Source organism: Capricornis sumatraensis, chromosome 8, assembly GCF_032405125.1.
Source record: "Capricornis sumatraensis isolate serow.1 chromosome 8, serow.2, whole genome shotgun sequence".
In the NCBI taxonomy this organism is placed as follows: Eukaryota; Metazoa; Chordata; class Mammalia; order Artiodactyla; family Bovidae; genus Capricornis; species Capricornis sumatraensis.
In genome coordinates, this window is record NC_091076.1 from 10,271,700 (window position 1) to 10,284,939 (window position 13,240).

Below are 13,240 nucleotides of genomic sequence, written 5' to 3' on the forward strand. Positions count from 1 at the left end.
GCCACGGCTGTGAGCTGCAGAGGTATGTGACGTGGGAAAGGCCGTGGAGCGCCAGAGCTTGTTGCCGTCTCCTTGTTCATCAACTCCTGCCATGAAGTGATGGTCCTGTGATGTCTAAATCTCTCATCTGTGTCATACCCTAGGCAGAAGGAGATGGGAAAATATTAGAAATGCTTGATTTGCTCCTGAATTCCCTGTAACACCTACTCATCGTGTGCCCCGAGCTACCGTGCTGTTCACAGTGCTGGGTATCCAGCCAGGTATCAGTTGAGACACTGCCTAGACTTTGGGGACCATTTGTCCACTTGTAAATTGACATCATACACCATGAAGCGTCAGTGGGGTACCCCCATGACCAGGGATATCAGGTACACTCTTTGGATGCCATAAGACCTCCTTTCCTGAGAAGGCAGAAGCTGTGTTTATCACAGTACATTTTGTATTTGGAATTAGCTTCAAACATGCAGAAACATTGTAATGATGTGTATAGTAGAATACCGGCATACCATTACCCAGACACATTTTTTAAAAAATTGAAATATAGTTGATGTGCAATATTTTGTAAGTTGCAAGTATATGATATAGTGATTCACAATTTTTAAAGGTTTTATCCCATTTACAGTTATTATAATACTTTGGGTATATTCACTGTGTTGTACAATATATCCCTTGTAGCTTATTTTATACCTCGTAATTTGTGCCTTTTAATCCCCTACCCCTACATTGCCCCTCCTGCTCTCCCCCTCCTCACTGGTAACCACTAGCCTGTTTTCTATACCTGTGAATATTTCTTTTTTGTTATATTCACTAATTTGTTTCTTTGTATTTTTTAGATTCCACATATAAGTGATATCATACAGTATTTGAATTTCTCTGTCTGACCTTTCACTTAGCATAACGCCCTCCAAGTCCATACATGGGGTTGGAGATGGCAAAAGTCCCTTCTTTTCTATGGCTAAGTATAATTCCATTATATAGATATATACCAGATGCACTTACTGTTGATGTACGACTTGATTTACTTTATTCTTTTGGAGACTTCTCACAAAGACACAGTCCTAAGCTTTCAATACATGGGCTGAAAATTCCAACAGACATGCCCAGCTTCAAATATGAAATTCTACCCATATATTCCATCTACCCCAGAGCTGTAGCAGGGCTGTACATACATAAAACCAGGGACAAAGTAAGGGCTAAAGAAACTACAATAAGCAGATCTTGTGTAGCTGTGAACCCTCCCAGGTCAAGAACATGTAGGCTGCATTTAGAAAGATCTGAGGAGTGGTGCATATTGAAACTATCAAGGGCTCTTGATTTCCAGACAGAGTTCCAGAAGTTTCCTCTACCAAGTAGAGGACACTTGAATGTCAAGGACTCTCCCTCCATTCTAAGCTGTTTTCTGCAGAAGTCAGGATTACCAGACCAACGTGAGGCACTGTTCAAATACGTCAGTTCTTCCTGGAGATCGGATGTCACCTGAAGCAATTCCAGAAGGCAAGCTGCCTTGCAGGAGTGGCGCCAGGTGCTAAAGACTCTTCCTGCCCCTTCCACAGTTGATAAGGTGAGCTGCTGGGTCCTCGAGGTATATGCTCGTCATTGTAGGTCAGCCCTACAGGTGCAGGAGGCCTCTGGGGACAGCAAATCCCAACCCCATCACAGGTCCCTTCCAAACAGGGGAGTCTGAGTCCTCTGCAAACACAGGGGCCATTTATGATGATGAAATTAGCGTTTTTTTTTCCATCTTGCCCCTTGAGGAAAAAAAAGAATAATGCTACGGCATTCATGACATGTTGAAAGGTTGTTTGTTTTTTTTAATGAATTCTGAAAGAACAGTGTGGAGAAGGAAGCCAAACAACCTCAGGACCAGGGAACTGTTGAGCCCACAGTCCCCGCAGGAGCCCCAAGGCTGTTGGCTTTGATCGCTGGTGGGACTTTCTGCTCCCAGCAGTCTTTTGTAGTGGAGAGGATATTGAAAGTTTTTTGTTTCTTGTTTCTTGGCCCTCATTCATCTCCATTATCATCTAACACTTACATACGTGTAGCCTTCGCGTCCTTCCCCAAATCCCTCTCACTGTAGATTTGCTACTTTTTGCTGCTGCTGCTGCCTAGTTGCTTCAGTCGTGTCCGACTCTGTGTGACCCCATAGACTGCAGCCCACCAGGCTCCTCTGTCCCTGGGATTCTCCAGGCAAGAATGCTGGAGTGGGTTGCCATTTCCTTCTCCAATGCACAAAAGAGAAAAGTAAAAGTGGAGTCGAGCAGTCATGTCTGACTCTTCATGACCCCATGGACTGTAGCCTACCAGGCTCCTCCATCCGTGGGATTTTCCAGGCAAGAGTACTGGAGTGGGGTGCCATTGCCTTCTCTAGGGCTACTCTTTGGGTGTAAGACAAAAGACATAAGATCTTACAGGGGCTTCCCTGGTGGCTCAATGGATAAGAATCCATCTGTGAATGCAGGCGACACAAGTTCAGGGCCTGGTCCAGGAAGATCCCGCACGCTGTGGGGCAACTGAGCTCGTGTACCACAACCGCTGAGCCCGAGTGCTGCCACTTCCGAAACCCGAGTGCCCTAGAGCCTGCGCTCTGCAACAAGAGGAGCCACTGCAATGAGAAGGCCGCGCACCACGATGAAGAGTAGCCCCGCTCACCAAACCAGAGCAAGCCTGTGTGCAGCAGCGAAGACCAGTGCAAAGGAAACTAAATGAATAAAGAATTAAAAATTTTAAAAAGATCTTACAGGAATTTTAAGCATATATGTTGGTTAGTTGATACACTTCCTATGCTAATTAAGCCTTTGTCATGTCATGGGCAAAAACTTACAAGCTGTTAATTTTGTTATAGGTCAGATGTTCGCCTTCGCTGTATCAAAGATAAGGCCAAGACTGTAGATTGCAATCACTGTGTGCCTGGTAGGGTCTCTGTTTATTTAGTTGCTGAGTTAGTTCCTTTTTCCTACCCATCTCTCATCTGTCGGAACTGAAGACTCGTGTGCGACACATCCCAGGCTCTCTTGCCAGCCGCCTTCTTGTTCGGCTCTCCAGGGAAGGGCACTGATGAAGATCGGAAGCGGGTAGGGGACAGCAGTCGTGTGTTCTGAGCTTCTGACGTCGCCTCTTGCAGCGGTTGTGGCAGCAGTGGGTACCGTAGACCAGCAGCCCAGCTGTGGCAGTGTTTACAGCGGTGGCTTCATGTCTTGGTCCTTGGTCCTTTGGTTCTTGCTCAGGTAGCTCAGTTTCGACAACAGCAACTTCACCTTCACCTGCACCCATGGGACGGGCAAGACCTTTTAGTTTTCAACTCCAGTCTGAGAGGCAGTATTATCTTCTGTAATTATCAATCCGTATGGATCCTTTATGCTCCCGTATCCCTAGTCCAGCCTTTCACCTTCATTATCAACTCCTGTATGAAATTTGCTCTGCTCAATATACCTAGAAGGTTTTCTGTTTCTTGATTGGACACTAACAGACAAATGGATGCTCCTCAGAACCCAGTGGGTTCTGAGGTTGGGCAGTGGTAGTATTTGCCCTGGGTGTGTGGGCATACAGAGATGCTGTGCCTGTGGAGCATTTGAAAGTGATGGGTAGAAGTGAACCACCCTGGAGCCTACTTTTCTAAATCACATGAAGTACACCTCCCTGAAGAGCTATAGGCGTAGGTTCAGTACCTGTTCAGTGTTCCTTTGCCCTGGAGCAGATCACTCCTAGCACCCTGTCCTTGAAACTCTCCCAACTTCATGCAGTCATTCAGGCACCCAGGTTTTACCCCTGGAGCATCTGATAGAGCCTTAGGACTCTCCTGGATCTTGGTGGCAGATGAGGGAATAAGGAGGGGAGCTTTCTGGGACAGGCCTGCAGGAGATGTTTCTCATGACCCCCACATTCCACTGGCCTGAACTCAGTGACTAGCACCATCTTGGGAAAAGAAGATCATCCATGTGTCCTTGCTCCAGAGGAGAATGGCTTGGTAAATAGCTCTCCAATATCTGTTTTTAATATCCTTACTATTTAGAGCATAAACTATTTTGTAAATTGTTGATAGTCAAAGCTATGGTTTTTTTCAGTGGTCATGTATGGATGTGAGGGCTGGACCGTAAAGAAGTCTGAGCACCAAAGAATTGATGCTTTTGAACTGTGGTGTTGGAGAAGACTCTTGAGAGTCCCTTGGACTGCAAGGAGATCCAACCAGTCCATCCTAAGGGAAATCAGTCCTAAATATTCATTGGAGGTACTGATGCTGAGGCTGAAGCTCCAATACTTTGGCCACCTGATGTGAAGAGCTGACTCATTGGAAAAGACCCTGATGCTGGGCAAGATTGAGGGCAGGAGGAGAAGGGGACGACAGAGGATGAGATGGCATCACTGACTCAATGGACATGAATTTGAGCAAGCTCCGGGAGATAGTGATGGACGGGGAAGCCTGATGCATTGCAGTCCATGGGGTCGCAAAGAGTTGGACACGACTGAGTGGCTGAGCAACAACAAAAGAGCATAAGCTATTTTGTAAGTTGTTCGTTGATCCTGGCAGGCAAACACTATTTAATTTCTTCATTCCTTTTTAGAAAAATAACTTTAAAAATTATTATTATGTTTAAAATTTGTTGACCATGCCCCGCGGCATGAGAGATCCTAGTTCCCTGACCAGGGATGGAACGCACATCCCCTCCAGAAGATGAGTCTTAATGACAGGACCACCATGAAAGTCCCTATGTTTCATTTCTAACCCCGTCACCCATAGGAAGACCTATTAACAAAAGCACATTTATTTTGCAACAGCTTTATTGGGATGTAACTCACACATCACAGAATGCATGCACTTAAAGGGTACCCTTCAGTGGTTTTAAAATATATTCAGAGTTGTGCGATCATCCCCACAGGCCATTGTAGAACATTTTCATCACCCCCCAAAAAGAACCCTCCAGACAGCAGTCATTCCGCATTCCCATGACCCCTTCAGCCTTAGGCAGTAAGTAATCAGCTTTCTGGGCTTCCAAGGTGACTCAGTGGTAAGGAATCTGCCTACGAATGCAGGAGACACAGGAGATGTGGGTTCAGTCCTTGGGTCGGGAAGATCCCCTGGAAAAGGAAATGGCAACCTGCTCCAGTATTCTTGCTTGGAAAATCCCATGGACAGGGGAGCCTGGCAGGCTACAGTCATGGGGTCTCAAAGAGTCAGACACGAATGAGCACCAGAGCACACACGCACACACTCAGCTTTCTGTTTCCATTCTCTTTTCACGCTGCTGTTGAAAAGCCTGGTGTGAGTTCTACTTATTTTGTGGGAAACATGTAGGTTTTTCTTTTCAACCCTGAATTTTATTCATGGAAACTAGGATTTATTCAGCTGTGAGTCTTTTTCATTGATCTTAGTCTTCACTGAGCCCTTTTAGGCAGAAACTCATAAAGCACATTTATTTTTATTACCATTCCCAGGCAATTGCCATCTGGTTTGTGTATTTTTTTTTTTTTACTGAAATATAGTTGATTTATAATGTTGTGTTTGTTTCAGGTGTACAGAAAAGTGATTCATATCTGTATCTATCTATCTATCTCAGATGATTTTCAATGCTGTTCATGCATTTTGTGAGAAGTGGTTTAACTTGAGTGTTAACTTCCAAGAGATGTAATATTTGCTTAAGTCCAAGACATGTGTTAGAAGTATAGCAAGAATGATGCATTTCTGCCTGGACAGATGTCACTGTCCTGTCTCCAACTCTAGGCAGTAAGAGTCCTACAGAGTGTAGTTAGAAGGAAAAATAGGAGAAACAGTTCTGCGAGGTATTTTCTGTATGTTTGCTGCTGCTGCTGCTAAGTCGCTTCAGTCGTGTCCGACTCTGTGCGACCCCATAGACGGCAGCCCACCAGGCTCCCCCGTCCCTGGGATTCTCTAGGCAAGAACACTGGAGTGGGTTGCCATTTCCTTCTCCAATGCATGAAAGTGAAAAGTCAAAGTGAAGTTGCTCAGTTGTGTCCAACTCTTAGCGACCCCATGGACTGCAGCCTACCAGGCTCCTCCATCCATGGGATTTTCCGGGCAAGGGTACTGCAGTGGGTGCCATTGCCTTCTGTATGTTTACCTTGCCATAAATCTTGACCATGACACTCATGATTCCAGCCTCCTCACTGGTCTCCAGGATTCCTGTTTCCACCAGAGTTTGTTAGCAGTGCATTTTCTGCAGGAATTTAGCTCTTGTGTACCTACGATCTGCTCCCCGTTCCTAATCCCCTTAGTGCTGATGCTACATGTTAGGTAATGAAGACTGCAGTTTGCACAAGACCACCCTTTTCCACCAGAGAGTGACAGGTCAGTGCTGGGGACAGACACTTTAAAAAAATATTTAGGAAGTATTTGATGATTTATTGATTTTTAAAGGAGTGTGTGTGTTTGTGTGTTTCTTTTAGCCAAGTGGTTAGAGGTTTTCCTATGATCATTCTGTTCTCGGTTTTCAGTTTGATTCCACGGTGGTCAGAAAGCATACTGTGTCTTTTGCTGTGGCCAAAGTCAGTTGAGTGACGTGCTGACATGGACATTCCAGAAAGCTGCTTCCGTTTGTTCCAAATTTCATTGTTTCTTCCAACACTCCCATCTGCTGGATGTCTGGCAGTTGCTGGTGTTGCCAGCAAGGTCCTCTGTAATCCTCTTGGGCTCTGCATGGCTTTGCAGGCATTAGCCCTCCAGCAGACATTCTTTGGTTATATCCTCGGTCGGGTGGTGTGCCTGGCAAACGCGTGACTGTGTTGAATGGGAACCTTCACTCTGCTGGGACAGCTCTATGATGTCCTGGGGTAGATGGAGGCCAAAGCTGTCTGAGTGCTGAGACTGGGGCTGAGGAGAGACTTGCTTGCAGCTAGGAGCTGCCCTTACTTGCAATCCTGAGACCTCCTCCCTTCAAGGCTGAGACAGGTCTGACCAGAGAATGGCTCCCCATTGCAGGACCCCCGTCTTGTGCCTCTTTCCTGTACACATTATACAGGAGGGAAGAATCAAAACTTCGGGGAGCTGAATTGTCCCAAGAAAGGGCCAGAGGTCTTCCTGGTAGAAAGGATGGTCCCAGAAGGAAACGGGACGCTGGGAGGTGTGAGCAGAGGGGCAGTAACTTATCTATGGTGAGAGGATTGTGGGGACTGGTAGAAGTAAGGGGAGCTAGGGTTCGATTTTAAAATTTCTTGTTTTGCTTTGTTCCAATGTAGTGCACATTTCCCCCTGATCTTCCTGACTTCGTAGGTCATTGTGTAAATGAAGGGATGAGTTACGCTGCCACTCGAGGGACATATTTGGGGAGAGTCCTACAGTTGTATTAGGCAGCATCAAACATCCGGTGGCTCAGACAGTAAAGAATCTCCTTGTAATGCAGGAGACCCAGGGTGGACCCCTGGGTTGGGAAGATTCCCCTGGAGAATGGAGTGGCTGCTGCTGCTGCTGCTAAGTCGCTTCACTCGTGTGCGACTCTGTGCGAACCCAGAGACGGCAGCCCACCAGGCTCCCTCGTCCCTGGGATTCTCCAGGCAAGAACACTGGAGTGGGTTGCCATTTCCTTCACCAATGCATGAAAGTGAAAAGTGAAAGTGAAGTCGCTCAGTCGTGTCCGACTCCTAACAACCCCATGGACTGCAGCCTACCAGGCTCCTCCGTCCATGGGATTTTCCAGGCAAGAGTACTGGAGTGGGGTGCCATTGCCTTCTCTGAACGGAGTGGCTACCCACTCTAGTATTCTTGCCTGGAGGATTCCACGGACAGAGGAGCCTGGCGGGCTACAGTCCCCTGGACTGCAAAGAGTCGGTCAGGACTGAGAGGCTTACACTCACTCAAACATCTCAGGAATTAGAGTAAATAATATTTTTGTGAACTAATGTTAAAAGTTAAGATTAGTGCCATATATCAGATTTTAAAATCAGGACAGGATTCACGCTGGCTTTGCCTGAATCATCTCTCTCAGTGGCTCTGTTCTCAGCCCTGCACACTTGGGGCAGAGACAGGGAGAGCTGAGAAAGGCGCCCCCAGCCCATGGCCAGCAGGGTTCAGAATGAAGATGAAGACTGACACAGGTCAGGGAACTTGTGTATGACCCAGTCACCGCAAACTCCCCTCTAGTTTCTGGGGAGATGGGGATGAGGAGGGGAGGAAAACCCGCTTTTCCAGAGAGACAATTAATGTTGGGCTTAGAAACGGTAAGGGACAAAGTGCCTTTCAGATACCTCTATCCTTCACCTCTAAGTTATTTATTGAATAATTCTCTGTGTGTGTTATATGTGGAGTTCTCTAAAGTATCCATTTGAATCAGATAATAAAAAAGAACTTCTGATATGCAGATACTTTATTGAAATGAAAATGTATTTGAGATTTCAACAATTGTCTTGCAGTGTGTCGATTAAAAGACAAAAAAGACAGACAGCTTGTGGTATATACTCATCGCCAGTCGACATTTCTGAGCCAAAGTTCTTGCAGAAAGTTAGAATGGTTTACAGTATATACTGTTGTATATGGCTTCCTGAAAAACAAACAAACAACAAATCACTTAGATTTTTAGCTCCCTCTTGCAAAATAAAATCTTGCACAATAAACGTTTCTTCTAGTTGTTATCTTGAATGCATTCACACACATCTGACATTCAAGAGAATTAGTGCTGGAAGTTAAATCAGAATGATCCCATTTATCCGATCATTCAGGAGACATTTATTAATCCCAAAGAAGTGCTGGTGCTTCCAGATCTTATCCCCACCAGAGGTCCCTTGAGTAAGTTCTTTTCTGCATATTTCTTGCTGTAATAACTTATCTATAATGACGCTACGTATATTATCAGTTTTCCATAGAATCGTGACAATCTCAGCTTCAATACAAGGACCCAAGACATTTTTGAATTCTTGTGCAGACTTTCTGTCAGAAATGTAGAAAATAGCCTGGACCTTTATCTTTGACTTTGTAGCCCACAAAATCTTGAGGCTGTGACTCAGAAAGAGCCATCTGAGTTAGGCTTTTTGAGAAAAAAAGCCTAGCATCCTTCATTGTAAGGATCATAGTAAATGATGTAATTTACCATTTTCACTGTTTCGAATATACCTAACACCATATTCACTCTGCAGTCAGTACGACCAATCTCCAGACTGTCTTCAGGTTACAAAAATGAAACTAAATACCTGTCAAATAACTCCCATTTTCCCTCAGTATCCGACTTCTGAAAGCCACTATTCCACCCTGTGGCTCTGTGAGATTGGCTACTCCTGAAACCTGGTGTAAGAGTTAGGCTACCTTTGTCTTTTTGTGACTGGTTTATTTCACTGACCATAATGTGTGTGTGTGTGTGTGTGTGTGTGTGTGTGTGTGCCTCTGTGCCTACTGGGAAATTGAGGGTTAGGTAGACCCTTTGCTTTTCCCTCGATTGTCTTTTAAATTTATTATTCACTGAAGATTTCAGCCCTGTATCCTTGGACATCTTTCCTGATGTCAAAGTCATCAGACTCACCACACAACGAAATAAACGGAAATATAGCACATTCATCACTTGCTTTGGTGTAACGAATAACAAACGTAGAGTCTATTTGTCCCTGTCCCTTGGTTGTAAAAGCACATCAGAAGAAGCTGAAATTACCAACATCTGTTTGAAATTGGCCAGAGTTTCATTTGACTGCTGGAGAAAACATTGCTTTAATTCATCTACAGCATTTTCCTCATTTTGAGTCTGTAGGAAATCTTTAACATATGCTCTGTATTCATCCTTGGACACAGTGGGATCAGCTGCTTTATCAACCACATTGTCAAGAAGGGAGCAGCCAGAAGACCCTGGGAAGAAAGAAGCAAACATGGGCTCCATTGTGTGCGCATGAACATCTTTGGAGGGCAGAACCATGATGGTTGTCATTCGTTTACATCCCTGTAGAGATGTCTATTCAGAAAGATTGTGGCAAATGGTCTTCAGTTCTCTATTCTATGAGAGTAAACTTGGGATCTGGGATTTTTCTAAGACCTAAAACACCTGTGCTTCCTCTTGCTAGCCTCTAGAAGCCAAACCTTATGTAACCCTGGCTAAGGAGGGCATTGAGGAAGTGAGACGTTCTGACTCAGGGCAACATATTAAACTTTATCTGGTCTTTCTTTGTTCAGAGTCATATGATGCTTCACCATTATCATTCCAAGTAACAAGTAAAATTTCCCAGGATTGTACATGTACTGGTTCTAGAATGTTGTCCATTAGCTCTGTTGGTGTTAATGATTTTCTGAAACAAACAAAAACAAACAAAATAATGTACAAATGAAATTCTTGTTTGTGAAGTGATCTGTTGTGGCGACCTCGGTTGGGTAGGAGAAAGAACTCTGGAACTGGATTAGAGAGAACTGGCTTTTATTCTTGGGTCTGTAATTTCTTGTTTAGTTGACCTTGAGCCTGTCACCTTGAACACATCTGCAAGTACTTGAGGAACAAACGAGGGGAGGATATTTAAAAGAGCTCTGTAGGACTTCTTTGGAGGCACAGCAGATAAGAATCCGCCTGCCAATGTGGGGGACGTGAGTTCGACCCCTACTGGGGAAGATTCCACAAGCCTTAGGGCAGCTAACCCTGCGTGCTACAGCTGCTGTGCCCACACTCTACGGCCCTTGCTTTGCAACAAGAGAAGCCATTGCAATGAGAGGCCCTCGCACCCCAGTGAAGAGTTGCCCCCACTCGCCACAACTAGAGAAAGCCTGGGCAAAGTAACGAAGACATAGTGCAACTAGGAATAAATAAACAGAAATGAAAAAAGAAGAAAAGAGCTTTGTAAGTTGAATAAAGTAAACTGTGTCTGTGACTTATGACCGAAGACTAGACTAGCTGCCAGGGCATTAGTCTCTAACTGGATCTCCACTGGGGAAGGAAACCTCCAAGGAGGTGTGAGCTCCCCTCTTCAGGCAACACTGAGCAGGGAGGGACTGGGAGGAAAGGCATTCCAGAAGGGCTCAAATCAGCTGTGAAAACTTGTGAAGAGTTGGAACCCCCAACTGGGTGCAGGACCCTGGGTCGCCCACCGCAGCCTGAACTTCACCTCCTGGAAGATTTCCTGTTTCTTTTCATATTTAAGGAGACTCCAAGAGTGCATTTTTCAGGAAACCCATCTGGTATAAAATCAGGAATCATCAGAGCATCTCTTCCCCTTGCCCTGCTGAAATGCCTAATTCTAGTAGTCAGTCACTAGCCTCATCCCGATTTCATGGCACCTGTGACAACGGTGGGACACCCTGAATGTCGTGAGACACTATGTGCAGCCCCAGGGCAGAGGCAAAGCTTACAAAGGGCCTTCTTTCAGATGTTTTGGAATGAGTGATGACGCTTACGTCTCTGGTGGGCAGGCCTGTCCTGTACTGGTGCTTGGGGGTTGGGAGCTTTTGCACAGGGAACCAGACAGCAACCTTAGCCCCACATCTGTGCACCCGTCAGTACTCACCTGCATAGCAGTACAGGGGGAGGGCGACCAGCATGAGGACCGTCACCAGCTTCATGTTGGAGGCAGCTGCTGCTGACAAGTCAGTCTAATGTGTCAGAGAAGAAGGAACTCACTTTAGAGGTGAGTGCCCAGAATGCCTCCTTTTATTCTCCAGGTCACCATGCTAATCCTTCCCACAAATGAGGAAATGAGTCACAGGATAAACCTGGCATTGGACCAGGAAACAACAGCAGGAACCGACAAGAACCCAGACAGCCTGTGTTTCTGTTGGTAGAAAACTGAGGAGACAGAGTCTTTGGGACCCCAAACAATTTCGTAACTGCCATCATGATATATGACTTTCAGTTCAGTTCAGCCACTCAGCCGTGTCCGACTCTTTGTGACCCGATGGACTGCAGCACGCCAGGCCTCCCTGTCCATCACCAACTCCCAGAGTTTACTCAAACTCACGTCCATTGAGTCAGTGATGCCATCCAACCATCTCATCCTCTGTCATTCCCTTCTCTCACCTTCAATCTTTCCCAGTATCAGGGTCTTTATAAATGAGTCAGTTCTTCGCATCAGGTGGTCAAAGTATTAGACTTACAGCTTCAGCATCAGTCCTTCCAATAAATATTCAGGACTGATTTCCTTTAGGATGGACTGGTTGGATCTCCTTGCAGTCCAAGGGACTCTCAAGAGTCTTCTCCAACACCACAGTTCAAAAGCATCAGTTCTTCGGTGCTCAGCTTTCTTTATAGTCCAACTCGCACATCCATACATGACCACTGGAAAAACCATAGCTTTGACCAGACAGACCTTTATTGGCAAAGTAATGTCTCTGCTTTTTAATATGCTGTCTAGGTTGGTCGTAACTTTTCTTCCAAGGAGCAAGCCTCTTTCAATTTCACGGCCGCATTATATGACTTTTTAAGTAAAATGAATGCAAGTCTGCTTTCTGAATGAAGCAAAGCACAGCATGGCAAGCCTGTGTTGTCCTCCTTGTTTTTATTATTATTATGATCATCATTATCTCTTCTTCCTCCTCCTCTTGTTTCTACTCTCTTCTTCTTCAAAGTGCAAGTAGCATATGCTGTGGGTCTGTTCTGCAGGTTTACCAAGCACAAGAGCTGGGTGTGATGCCACATACCTCCTCTGGGAGGCAGAGTTCTCTTGCCTATGGAAGCTTTTTTTCAGTAAGGTGTTTAAAATTTGGGAAATGTTAAAAATTAAAAAAACTAAAAATCTACAAGGAGATCAAACAAGTCAATCCTAAAGGAAATCAGTCCTGAATATTCACTGGAAGGACTGATGCGAAGAACTGATTCATTGGAAAAGACCCTGATGCTGGGAAAGATTGAAGACAGGAGGAGAAGGGGACGACAGAGGATGAGATGGTTGGATAGCATCACCGTCTGGTTGGACATGAGTTTGAGCAAGCTGCAGGAGTTGGTGATGGACAGGGAAGCGTGGCATGCTGCAGTCCATGGGGTGGTAAAGAGTCAAACATGGCTGAGAGACTGAACTGAACTGAAAAATTAAAAATGTCCCACCTCTGTGAAGTTTGTTTTATCAAAGACTATCTCACTTAGTTCACTCAGTTTCATCAATTTCTTCCATTATAAATCTATGAATGAATTTTCATCTACTTTTTGTTAGGTTTTTAGGGTTTTCCTTTCACTGACACAAAGGATGTTGTGAAGTAGAAAAGCTGATTGCTTAGGGGAGGCAAAGCTGAATGGTGGAATGGCGATGGGATCTGGGTTCATACAGATGTGGATTTGAAGCAGGGATGCAACACCTAATCATGAAGGGTCCTTGGACAAACTCGTGGTCATTCTGAGCTTCT

General features: G+C 45.2%; 1 protein-coding gene across 1 annotated transcript; it reads right to left on the reverse strand.

The window, feature by feature from the left end:
* Window positions 1-8,447: 8,447 nt before the first annotated feature.
* Window positions 8,448-11,467, reverse strand: LOC138083425 (mammaglobin-A-like). Its single transcript, XM_068977314.1, has 3 exons — window positions 11,413-11,467; window positions 9,585-9,775; window positions 8,448-8,486 (listed from the first exon to the last, which is right to left on the reverse strand). Exons 1-3 carry the CDS (start codon window positions 11,465-11,467, stop codon window positions 8,448-8,450), a joined length of 285 nt encoding a protein of 94 aa, XP_068833415.1.
* Between the last annotated feature and the right edge of the window lie 1,773 nt (window positions 11,468-13,240).

Coding starts and splice junctions, on each gene's coding strand:
- LOC138083425 (XM_068977314.1), bottom strand. CDS start 11,467: ATGAAGCTGGTGACGGTCCTCATGCTGGTCGCCCTCCCCCTGTACTGC. Junction 9,776..11,412: donor CCCCCTGTACTGCTATGCAG/GTGAGTACTGAC, acceptor CTTTCTTCCCAG/GGTCTTCTGGCTGCTCCCTT. Junction 8,487..9,584: donor CCAATTTCAAACAGATGTTG/GTAATTTCAGCT, acceptor TTTGTTTTTCAG/GAAGCCATATACAACAGTAT.